This window comes from Condylura cristata, unplaced genomic scaffold (assembly GCF_000260355.1).
Source record: "Condylura cristata isolate star-nosed mole 26May11 unplaced genomic scaffold, ConCri1.0 scaffold00023, whole genome shotgun sequence".
Classification (NCBI taxonomy): domain Eukaryota; kingdom Metazoa; phylum Chordata; class Mammalia; order Eulipotyphla; family Talpidae; genus Condylura; species Condylura cristata.
The window spans coordinates 34,095,715-34,108,563 of NW_004567124.1; the positions used below are offsets into that span (position 1 = coordinate 34,095,715).

The 12,849-nt window shown below is 46.0% G+C and overlaps 1 protein-coding gene across 2 annotated transcripts in view; it reads right to left on the reverse strand.

Annotated features, from left to right (window-relative positions):
- Positions 1-469: 469 nt before the first annotated feature.
- The window catches only part of SNUPN (snurportin 1), a 22,875-nt gene continuing 10,495 nt past the window's right edge, over positions 470-12,849 (reverse strand). For both annotated transcript variants that reach the window (XM_004687997.2, XM_012728809.1), the window contains exons 4-9: positions 9,514-9,618; positions 9,183-9,279; positions 7,412-7,509; positions 4,138-4,215; positions 2,412-2,492; positions 470-1,048 (exon numbers count right to left, since the gene is read on the reverse strand). In XM_004687997.2, coding sequence (XP_004688054.1) covers positions 725-1,048; positions 2,412-2,492; positions 4,138-4,215; positions 7,412-7,509; positions 9,183-9,279; positions 9,514-9,618 — 783 coding nt within the window. In that variant the 3' untranslated portion in view covers positions 470-724. The remainder of the gene's footprint in view (positions 1,049-2,411; positions 2,493-4,137; positions 4,216-7,411; positions 7,510-9,182; positions 9,280-9,513; positions 9,619-12,849) is intronic.

A 12,849-nucleotide genomic window follows, 5' to 3' on the forward strand; every position in this document is an offset into this window, starting at 1 on the left:
TGCTCTGAAGCCATCATCTCAGCATCTTGACACTCTTATGCTCTGGGTTTATTTCTCACTAGACAGTGAGCAGGGCAAGGACTGAGTCCTGTCCATCTGTGCAGCCCAGTCTACATCACAGCAGCCATAAAGACATAACCATACCCCCCCGGAAGGCACTCAAAGTTTGTGGAAGTAGTGAATGAACCCCATTTGCATTTTATCTCTCGCAGTGTCTAAACCAGAGAAAATCACACTTGTCTTCTCAGAAGAGGGAACATATTCAAATACCAAGAATTGCAGTTCCTGGTAAAACCTTTTAGAAAATGACGTTACCAACAGCAGCAACTGGAAACTCAGCATGCTTAAGTGCTAAAAACAGTGAAATGGGCCAAGACCTAACAGTCCTGATTTGGGTGGCCACGGAGTGGGGGAAGGGAGAGATTCAAGATTCTGCAGTTTAAGAATCACAAATAACTTCTTTCTTAAGAATGACATGTATTTACATGGTGGGTCTGGGATATACTTTTGAGCAGTGGCTGCCCAAATCTGAATACCACCTAATCTGGGCACCTCCCCCACCGTCTGAGCCAGCCTTTCACACAGGAGATAAGCTGTCTCCAGCTGCAGCAGCTTTGGAAAGTCCACTCTAAAATGAAGTCATCTGCTGTTAGCACGATCCTCCTCCCGAGCCTCCTTCCAGGGTCAAGCAGGGTCCTGCAGCTCCCGAAGGAGGTAGCCTTCTTTAGTTCTCCATGAGGCTTCCAGGGTGGTCGGGGTTCTGGGGAGGGCTCTTCAGTTTGGGGGTGGACAGGTGCTCCAACTCGTAGTGTCCATTCTCAGAGGCCTTGGCTGTGAGTTTCTCCTTCACGCCCTCCTTCTGGCTCCTCTTGTGCTCAATAATCTGCTGCAGCTGGTGCCCAGCATATTCTGGCTTAGTGGTCAGTGGGCCAGTGGGCACAGCCACACCAAGAACATCTGACACCATGTAGGGGCGCAGCCAGCCCACCAGAGGAGTGCTCCCAGGGCTGTAGTGGGTCTGCTTGTGGTAGAAGAGCAGTCCATCCACCTGCCAAAGGAATGAGAGGGTCAGTGACTCTGGGGTCACTGGTTTCCAGACACTATATACACAGGGCAGCTCTGGGATCCAACTTCTCTTTCTGGGTCTCTGTCAAAGGTAAGGAGTCTTTGTTTTGTATGTGTGCAACTTCTCTAAATGAAGTAGGGGCCTAGAAAACTAAATTTTAGAAAATAAAAACAAATTCAGTTTCCTGTTTACTGGTTATTTTTCTATCACTGCTTTACCTTCTTACTCAACCATGAAGTTGTTTTGAGAGCTCGGGCTCAAGAAGCTCTAGAGGCCTCCCTAAAAAGAGTTAGCATAAAGCAGAAATGTCCCCATGTGCTGTCTCCACCCTGAGGTCTCTGCACTGGGGCTGTGCTGCACGGGGGGAACAAGGCCAGAGAAGTGGACAGGTCTGCCCACAGGCCGGACTGCTGAGCCAGGGGAAAACAGGCTGTCAGGAAGTCCTGCTCCCCAAGCCACTGCTGGCTGCTAGACCTCCTCCTAAACTGTTCACAAGCTATGTTCTGGGAAACTCAGTTTTTCTCAACGGGAAGAACTCCTAGAGTCCCACATTTTCCTTTCCATGACTCATCTCTAAAAAGCCTTTATTGTCACTGGGGCATCAGGGTTATAAATAAAGATGGTGTTCTTACCACCTTCTTAATTGACTCCCAGAAATGAAGACAACTCAGCTTTTGCCACTTCCTCGTTCGGGAAGTTGTGATCCTTTTAGCAAAATTATACTCGGCTCAAGCTGATACTTGGGGGGTGACTAGGGAGTAAAAGGATTACGCAGGGCAAGGAGGCAAGCTCATCTGCTACTCTGGGAGGAGGGGCCTGAGGGTGCTGAGGATGAAAAGGACCACACAGGGTTGGAATGTGAGTCTTCCAGCACTACACACAAAGAGAGGCAGCCAGCTTGCTCCTGCACCCCCTCTCAGCCAGCACCACCCTCCAGGGATCACTGCTCTTTGGAGGAAGGAGGGATTAGGAACTCACACCCCTGAGCCTGTCAGTTTTAGAAGCCCCTTTGCTTTACAAGCAGTGGTGACCATCAAATCCCAGGCCTATGTCTCAAGCTTGCAGCAGAAACAGGCACTTAGGACTGACGCAGGAATGGGAGGGCTGCCGCTCTGTGGGCCTCGGTTTCTCCGTCTGTAAAGTGAGATGAACTGCTCTTCCAACGAGGGTGCTCTGACTCAGCCAACAAGCTGAGGGCAGCAAGCACAACCTCTCCTAGAGTCAGCTGTCAGCCCTATGCTAATGCTTGCTCACAGCAAAGCCAAAGGACATCTTAAAAGTCTTGTACTAAAGATTCCCTGTGTCCTGTAATGACACGGGAGCCATCAAGACAAGGTTGTATTACCTCAAAAGGGAACTCCATAGACAGCACCTGACACAGGCTCTCAGGGGTACAAGGGAAATTCTTCAGGCCAACAAATTTAAACTAAAAGGGAAAATTAGAACAGAATTAGCACATTACAAATAACATAGGCTCCACTAATTCAAAGCAGTATCAAAGAAGAAAAGCTTTTGGGCTCATCTGTCCCTCTGTCTCCTTTCCACCTGCCCTGTGAAGTACTAGGTGAGTGGTTCTCGGCCTTACTTTATACAAGAGGATCATCTTGAGAACTCTTAAAATTTGCTGATGCCCAGGTCCCACCCCAAGATTCTGACTGAACTGGCTTAGGCTGGGGCCACGCATTTTTTGGGAAGATCTCCAGTTGATGTGAGATGCAGTCAGGACTGAGCATCACTGTCCTGTGATAGGTTTAGGTCTATCACTCCCCCAGCCCTACGACATGGCTGCCACAATGACAAGGTCAGACAAGAGCCCTTTCGGTCCAGCAAGAAATTTAGAGTGAAGCAGTATAATAGAGTCATCAGGATGACAAACTCTACAGTCAGATTTCGTGCCGAGCACAGGAACAGCATCTCAGAGAGAGCCATTCCCGTGTGCCTTTCCTCAGTGCCCAAGAACATTGCCAGGACTGACCCCATTTATTGTCCTGCAACTGTTACCCTACTACGTTATAAAACATAGGTAAGCCAACCCAAGCACAAATCACTCTATAGGGTTAGTAAAATGTTCTGAAAATAGATGTCAGATAATTAAGTCATTGAGCAGATTGCCAAGAGACTTGGGCTGCCATGCTGGACTGTGAGATCCTGGGAAGGCAGCCTGCTCTGAGCTGTAAAGTGTAAGATGAGATACAGCTGTCAGGGCAGCACAGGTTCTCAAGGTGTCAGGGAACTGTTAGAAATGCAAATTCTGGGGGCCTCCCTGGTGGCACAGGGGTTAAGTCTAGCATTATCAAGCTATCAGCAGCCACTGCAGCGCCAGTTCCATCCCCGGCCAGGGAGGTCAGGGAGGTGACCCTCATTGTGTGGCAGAACTCTCCTGCCTGCCCACTCTGCCCTCTGCTCCCCTCAGCAGTGGATTTCAATAGATTTGCCTGTTTTGCTCCCTGCTCTGTCTCTGGTGAATCCTCTTACTTGTCACCCCCCACCCCCGCCTGTACCTCTGGGCTGCATCCCAGTTCTTGTATGCATAAATAAATAAAAATAAATCTTTAAAAAAAAAAAAGGCAGTCAAATTCTTGGGTTTCACCCTAGACCCACTGAGTCAGAAACTCTGGGGAAGAAGCCCAAGAGTCTGTTTACCAAGCCTCCAGGGGCTGCGTGTGCATGCTACAGCTTGAGAACTGCTGCACTAGAATTCTGAATAAACATTAATAAAAGCAGTTACTAGCATTTTGTATCAACCAGTATTTACTGAGTGCCTGCCTTAAGTATTATGCTAAGGAGACTTTCAGATTTATATGTCTTCTAGTTCTTAGAACAAGGCTGTAAAGTGAGTGTTGTTAGTCCTAATACTCAGCTGAATGAACTAAGGCCATCTGAGGTTATCAACCTGGCGATTGTTAAAGCCTAAACTGGAATTCAGAGCTGATGACTGGAAAGTCCATTCTTTTCCCATTACATTATGCTGCCTCAATAAGAGAAGGTCATTCATGTGATGACATGTAGATAACAGACCAATCTAAACCAACTCGCAAAAACAAGCCTGTGATCCCAACACCAGGCCTCACCGGATTGAGCTTGGTTTTCTCTCCCAGTCCTTCTTCTTCTGGTAACTTTGAATGCATCCAGTAGAATCGGAAATCAGTCTGCCACAGAGATAAGAGAAAGATGAAGCTGCTCATCTCAAGCTATATGAACAAAACACAGCTTTCTAAACAGACATCAGAGCCATAAAGACCTAAATCTGGCTAGCATTCCCTCGCTTCCCTAAAACACTGTTTATAGGAGCCTCCCTGGTGGCGCAAAGGGCGAAAGCGCAGCACTATGAGGCTGTCCAGCCACCCACTCCTGGCCTATTTCTGGCCACGGGCTGACCCACATGGCCCAGCAGACCTCTCCTGTCTCGCCCGCTGCTTCCCTTAACAGTATATTTCAGTGTATCTGCTTGTTATGTTCTCCACTCTGTTTCTGGTGAATCCCCTTACCTCTGGCCTGTACCCCAGTTTTTGTATGCCTAAGTAAATATTTAAAAAAATAATAAAACATGGTTTATAAAATGTTTGAAAAGTTTTCCTTAAAATCAAATGGGACTACTAAGCAACATTTATCAGCAAAGGCCTACTACATGTTAGGCTCCATGCTAAGACTTCTATACATACCATTTTCTAACCCTCAAGCATCTTCTGAGAGCTGTGTTATTATTATCTCCACTTAGGAAAAAAAAAATTATTTAATTAAAGCCAGAAAGAAATAGAAAAATACTGGGTAGTTTCACTTTTAGGAGGAATGTAGGGGACCCAAGTAAGGGATCGGGGGGAAAAAGTGATTATAATGAAGTAAAAATCAAAAGCGACAGGCAACTATAAACTGGAAACATTCTGCAGTGGGGAAGAAGGAAGTTGGATCAAAACAAGGGTAGGAAAAGCATAGGGGAATGGTGATGGTGCATGGGTGAATTGGTGGTGGGAATTTTGGGGGACTATACCCAAGATGATAAAGCATATATTGGGGCCCTCCCTGGTAGTGCAACAGGTTAGGACGTTGCACTGCAAGCAAGCTGCAGCCACTTCAGTGTGAGTTTGATCCCCGGCACTGGAGGTGACCCACATGGCATGGCAGACCCACGTGACTTGCCCATTGTGCCCCTCAGCAGTGCACTTCATCAATCTGCCTGTTCTGCTCCCCACTATCTCTGGTGAATCCTCTCACCACCCCTGAACCTCTGGTTTGTACCCCAGTTCTGTATGAATAAATACATATTTTTTTAAAAGCATATATTATATAAAAAAGAAGACTGATGTAAAAAATAATAAAAAAAGATTTATTTATGCATACAAGAACTGGGATATAGGCCAGAGGTGTGGTGGTGGAGTGAGAGGATTCACCAGAGACAGAGTGGGGAGCAGATCAGGCAGATTGACTGAAATACCTGCTGAGGAGATCAGTGGGAGTCAGGAGAGGTCTGCTGTGCCATGTGGGTCACCTCCTGGGGATCAAACTAGTACTACAGTGGATGTGTACAGTTTGATAGTGCTATGTCTTTAAACCCTGCACCATCAGGGAGGCCTCATAATTTCCATTCTTAGATGAGGACTCTGAGGCTCAGAGTGCTTTTGTCACTTGCCCAAGTATATAGACAAAATACTGTCGAACCCAAGACTTTCCAACTCCTAAGAATATTATATTAACTTTTGTTTTACTTTAATCCCGGGGCTCAGATACTAGTATGTCATTGTAATTTTTCATAAACTACTTTATTCTCTGAACTACTGACATGCCGGAGGGCCCTTTCTTTCTTCTTAATTATTTTGCATTTGGAAATTAAAAACAAAAAATAAAAAGGCCTTCCTGGTGGCACAAGAGGTTAAGTCATAGCATTAGGAAGCTATCCGCAGCCACTGCAGCATGAGTTTGATCCCCGGCCAGGGAGCTGACCCACATGATGCAGCAGACCTCTCTTGTCTCACCTGCTGCTCCCCTCAATGATGTATTTCAGTAAATCTGCCTGTTCTGCTCCCCACTCTGTCTCTGGTAAATCCTCTCACCCTTCTGCACCCCAGCATCTTTATGCATAAATAAATCAATCCTTAAAAACAAAAACAGTCTTTTCTTTAAATTAGAAAAATGTAAGCAGCTTTAGTTACCAAAATTGTAGGTTGTGAATACATGTCATAAACTCATTCAACAAAATTAAAAGAATAAATGTTCTGAATTGAATTTACAAGTTCTGAGTTTTAGGCTTGGCTTTGCACATGGGCAAGGTACTTAACATGAATGGCTCTTGCCTTCCATAGCCACGTGATCAGGAAGATTAGTGCTAACTCCTTACAGATTTGTTGTCAGGATTCAATGACAACAGTACTCACAGACTGCTTGCTATGCAAGTCCTGTCTATTATTGTTGTTATTAGGTGCATGTTAGAATCCTGAAGTATTCTAACCTAGCAGACGTGGAAACCTACTGAGCTAATGGCTATGAAAAGCAGCAGCCTGCAGTGAGCACTTTGATTCTCATATTTGGGTCTGTATGAAGAACCCCTGGAGGCTTGTTAAAACCTAAGTTCCATCCGCATAGTTTCAAATTCAGTAGGTCTGAATATCTGACAGAGAACTGAGAATGGCAGGGCTTTGACAACTTTCTGAGGCTACACACTGAGAACCACCGCTATATACTCTGACAGGGAGACAAAAAACCAACCCTTTAAAACTGACATTGGTGGGGAGGCACAGAAACAGGACTGAGCCTGTGGGGCTACCAAGTCTACCTTGATGACTGCCACTGCACTGAGATCACCAGGGAAGGCCAATGCTGAGGGGGGTACTGAATCCTCGCCTTGCTGGGAGAACCTCCTTTCAGAGCCAGCGCCTCGTGACAGGAGGCCTCAGTCTCGTACCAACAAAGCCCTGCCGTTCTCAGGGTCAGGATGTGGTTGGGACCAAGTGGTGGTGACAGGAGTCTATTTTGGGGTGCCCTGCATTCCTACTTCTCTTCCTTGTGCCACCTGCACAAAGTGGCCCTGGCCTACAACCTTCCCTGTCAGCAACTGTCTGCACTGTGGAGAGGGAAAGGGCGGGTCCAGCTTCCACACAGTCAAGCCTACCCCTCTGCTCTGTTTCTCTTTCCTTCTCCACAAACCTTCCCTTAATTTCCTACTTCTTTCTTAAAAGGAAGCTAATTTAAACACACTCAAAGATGCAAGGAACATTAGATAATTTTCTTGATCTACCACATCCTGTGCATACCAAGAAGTGGTCACATACCAAACCCACATGCTGAGCCACCTTCCCGGGAGGAGAAGTGAAAAGCTGAGAAGATAAAATGTGAGGGAGTGTTGATCCTTACCTGGCAATCATAAAAAGGGTGTCCCCGCCAGCACATCACATCCAGCACATAGTAAGTCTGGTTTACCTCACTGTAGATGCAGTCCAGAATGGTGTAGTCTGCGGGCACAATGCAGAGAATCAGCACAGAGCTGCCTCAAGCAGGGGTCCCTCCACCATAATCTAGGGAGCCCTCTCTTAGGGGCTTGGGAACGAAATCCATCACTCCTCATGCTCAGCAAGCATCAATACTAAGGAACAAGACTCACTAGGGAAAGGTTCCCCATGGCCCTTTCTGGTTACCTGGTGCAGCTTAGGGCAACCTGAGGTAGTCCAGCACAAGAGGATCCAGGCAACCCTAAACCAAGTGGGAAGTCTGAAATTCAAGTTGGGAAATCTTCCATTTTCACTTACAACTACAGTAAAACAGTCCTCATTAATATTGTCAACAGGTTGTTGCAAATGGACGCTTTAAACAGAGGACACAATGAAATCAGGTCCTTGGATAATATCACTTCATTCAGCATTGGCGGGGATTGTCACTTTCTTCTTCAAAAGTATTATAAGATATGAAGTTGAAGAAATGGTAGACCTTTTTAGCGTTCCTAACACAGACAGTGTGCTCTATAGACAATACTTATTACAGAAGCCCCTGCCTTTAAGGAAGTTTCAGTCCAGTAAAGGGGGTAAGATCATCACCGAGGCCAGAACCAACAGCTGAGTGAGACAGCACAAACTAAGAGAAAGTGGAGATTGGAGCAGCAGAAAGCTTCATGGAAGAGATGGGATATGAACAGTGTTCTGGGGTCAGAGGATTCAAACAGAGGCAGAGGAGGGCATCTCAGGTCAGGGCTTTACGTGGCATGTGCAAAGGCCCAAAGGGAAAGCAAACTGACGCCTCTCAGGGCAATGAGGCAAGCCAGTTGAGCAAAGTGAAGGTCAGGCAGGGTTGCAGGGAAAAGACATGGATGAGTGGGCCGAAGCCCACCAGTGAAGGCCTCTGAAAGCCAACAGAAAAGTCCTGGTGCAGTGAGTGGGCTGAGGAACTACCGAGGGAGCCTGCATAGCAGGGAAGGGTGCATTAGAGGGCATGGGCAACTTCCTCATTAAGGACCATGGCAGGTTACTTAACCCCCAGGATCTTCATCTCTTCAGGCTAGGTCTGGGTGGGGTAGGAGTGGCAAGAAAGTTAGTCAAAAGGAATTAAGGGATTTGGGAGGGAAGTCCCTGTAACAGTATACTACCTCCGGAGGGACATGCTCCCCAAAGATGCACCTGTCACCTAGTAGTGCTGACCTTAATTTAGGGGTCTTATCACCCAGTAGCCCTCATGGCGTGGCATCTATTCTGTGACTGAGAAGGCCTCACTTTGAAGGAGAGGGCCCAAGTGCAGTGGGCAGGCTATGTCTTTGCTGACTCAAGGATATGCATTGAGGGGCCTCCCAGGCGACCTAGGGATTATGTCTTAGCATTGTCACCACAACGGCCTCAGTTCACCCACCCAGCAAGCTAATCCATACATGATAGAGCAGACCTCTTCTTTCTTGCCCACTGCTCCCCTTAGCAATGTATTTCAGTTAGTCCCCCTGTTCCACTCCCCACTGTCTTTGGTGAATCCCTCCCCACCCCCGCACCTCTGGCTTACACCCGTGTTCTTCTATGCATAAACAAATAAATAAATATAAAAACAAACAAAGATAAATGTTCAAAGTAGAACTTGGAAACAACTAACCAAGCAATTTACACTGTTGTTTACTGACTAAAAGACTCAAAAGACAATTTTGTGTAAATACCTTTCGCTGTAGTTGAGTTTCGCCTGTTGCCTCCGGGCAGGAGGGAAGAAAACCTATTGACACAGTAGCCACTCTTGGTGTAGGCACTGGTAGAACCCTGTGGGGAAAAAGTGACAGCTCCCACGGGGCATCAAGGCCTCCAGCCCTCTAGCTCTACCATCTGCAGGGGAGTCATCAGCCCAAAGATGGCCCTCCGCCAGCCCCTCCTGCAGAAATGCATCTCAGTCCCCATGCCAGGCACAGATGAGTGGCAGGTAAGGACTGTGGAATGCAAGGGGCCCTCCCCCTACAGACCAGATATGTGGGCGAGGGGCAGCAGGCAATTACTCACCCTGGAGGCCACGATCAGGGCTCTTTTCCCAACAGGGCACACGACCACAATCCATTCTTGGCCCAAGTCTGAAGGCACGTCAATTAGCCACTCAGAGAGCATCAACTGGAATACAGAAATAGTGTGAAAAGACTTAAAAGACGAGTTTGCATAAGTACCTTTTGCTGTAGTTGAGCACAGACCCCAGGGGCTGTGTTTTGATATTCATCATGACAGAATTCACGTCCAATTCACGTCCAACACCTTTATGAAAAGTCAGGCAGATGAACTACGGCAGAAGCTCGACACCACCCACGTGCCCTGTCCCCGGCTCACGTGCTGGGATGGATGCCACTCAACTGAATTTTAGCTCCTCTCCTCACCTTTAGTGTCACCTGCATGCACACCCATCCTTACTACTTCACCTCCTGATCCAGGTGACGATTCTTCCTCTCCTTACTGTGTCTACCACCTACCATTCCAGGGGCTTCTTTAGGTAAGGCCCTTGACCTTAAGAGGCTTTTAGACTAGCTCACCATTTCCTACATTGGTGACTCAAATGCTATATGAAAGGATCTGAGGAAATGTGCTTCAGGGGAAAAAAAAGGGGAGTAGTGAAATAAATTTGAAAAGGTTAACTCATCTGCTCATGGTTCCTCTTGGCAACACTGTGGCCTAGCTCACTATCCTTCCCCTTAGCTGAAGAAACATCCAACACGTATCTTCAAAATAAAACCCCATGGATGTGGGATTAGGACTCAGTGCTCTCATTGCTGTGGTCTGAGTTCTTCTACACATAAATAAATAAATCTCAAAAAAATGTGTACGTATACATATATATATATATATATATATATACATATATACATATATACATATATATATATATACACCTCTCACTCTGCATTTATGTTAAGCTATGCTACTTCCCCCTTCATCAAATCTACTTTATATTTCTTTAAAGATTTATTTATTTATATATAGAAGAACTAGGGTGTAAGAGGTACAGGGGTTGAGAGGATCAGGCAGATCTATTGAATACACTGCTGAGGGGAGCAGCAGGTGAGAGAGGAGAGACAGGACTGCACCATGTGGGTCACCTCCCTGGACAGGGATCGAACTTGTGCTGCACTGGCTGTCAAATGCTTGATAGCTCTGTCTTTAACCCCTGAGCCAGCAGGGGGGCCCTACTTCACATTTCATGATGCCACTTTCCTGTTTCTTCTGATACCAGCAGGCTCACACCAGATATACTACCCCACGGTCCTGCCAGAGGCCATCAGAACTTCTCACTACCAAGTCTTCCTCTTCCCTCTGCCTCCTTTATGCTCCCCAATCAGGTCCCCAGTGATGCTGCCAGTCACAGCCTGCTCCTTGAGGCACACTCCTTTGGCCCCATGACATAGTATTCTTCTGTTTGTGCCTCCAAACCTTCCCCACACACTGCCCTAAAACTTGTAGGTGAAATTCCAGGCGCTGGTTTAGGTCCCCCCTGGTGGCCAATCTCTTTCTGCAGCTTCATATGTCACTACTGAGAGGAGGCCTCTCAATTCTCCTGTATTTTTCATTTCTGTTGCTCCACACACATATTTCAGTTATCTGCCTGGTATGTCCTATCCTTTCTGTACCTTAAATTAAGTATATCCACAGAAAAACTCATTGCATCTGATGCCTAAGTTTTTTGCATCCCTGAAACTCCCACCCTTTGCCTTCTGTATTCTGTAGCTTGAGTAATGGCAATACCATTATTCTCTCTGCTACTAAATCTTTAAGCTCTTTATTTTTTTTTAGATTTATTAATTTATGCACACAAGAACTGGGGTACAAGCTTGAGGTGTGTGTGTGGCGGGGGTGGTGGTGAGGGGATTCACCAGAGACAGAACAGGGAGCAGAACAGGCAGATCCACTGAAGTACACTGCTGAGGGGACTGTGGATGGGTCAGGATAAGTCTGCCATGCCATGTGGGCCAACTCCCTAGTGGGGGATTGAACTCATGCTACAGTTGCTGTGGAGAGCGCCACAGAGCTGCACTTTAACCTGTTGTGCCACCACGGAGTGCCATCTGTTACTGGATCTTAAACCCAAGGCTTAGCGATCCTCTTTTAAAGAACAGTAGAGATATTCATCATCGAAAGCATAAGTGACCAAAAAAAAAAAAAAATCAATAAATTACACTATATCAACATTGAAACATTGAAAACTTTTATGCTGTAATACATCATATATGACAATTTGCGAAAATACTTGCAAATTATGTATCTGATAAAAGACATATATCTAGAATACATAAAGAACACTTACAATGCAATAATAAAAGACAACCTAATTAAAAACTATTGCAACTCAATAGTAAAAGACACCCACTCCCTGATGGTGCAAGAAGTTGAAGTCTTAGCACTATGAAGCTATCTGCAGCCACTGCAGCATGAGTTCAATCCCCGGCCAGGGAGTTGACCCACATGGCGCAGCAGACCTCTTCTGACCTGCCCACTGCTTCCCCCAGCAGTGTATTTTAGTTGACCTGCCTGTTCTGCTCCCCACTCTGTCTCTGGTGAAGCCTTTCATCCCTGCATCTTTGGCCTGCACCCCACTTCTTCTATGTAAAAATAAGATCTTAAAAAAATAGTAAACCAACTATTTGAATAGATATTTCTTCAAAGACATACAAATGACTAATGAGCACATGCAAAAGGGATCCATGTCATTCATCATTAGGGAAATGCAAATCAAAACCATGAGATGCCACATCACATCACCAGGATGGCTGGACTGGAAAGAAAGGACGCTAACAACTATTGGCAAAGACTTGGAGAAACTGGAAGTATCATGTGACTGATAGGAACATAAAATGGTAGAATTTACTTTGGAAACTGAAAGTTCTCAAAAGATTAAGCACAGACTTGGCATATTACTTAGTAATTGCACTCCTGGGGAGATACACAGGAAGACTGCAACCCAGGAAGATCCAAATCCACATAGAAAATTATAAATGGATGCTAATAGCTGCATTATTCATATTACCAACCCCCACCCCACACACACACACCAGAAACAATTCAAAAGGCCATCAACTGATGACTGGATTAACAAAACATGCTATACACATCAAAGTGTTTAGCAATAAAAGGAATGAAGTTCTCACACACCCTACAAATAGAGGAAACAATAAAGCTTTATCCAAAGTGAGAGAAGCAAATACAAAAGGACAAATCTTGTAAAATTCCATTATAGGGGGCCATCCCTGGTGGCGCAGCGGGTTAAAGCACAGCACTGGGAAGCTTAAGCCACTTCTGCATGAGTTCGATTCCCACCTGCCCCAGAGGAGACCCACATGGCGTGGCAGACCTCTCCTGACC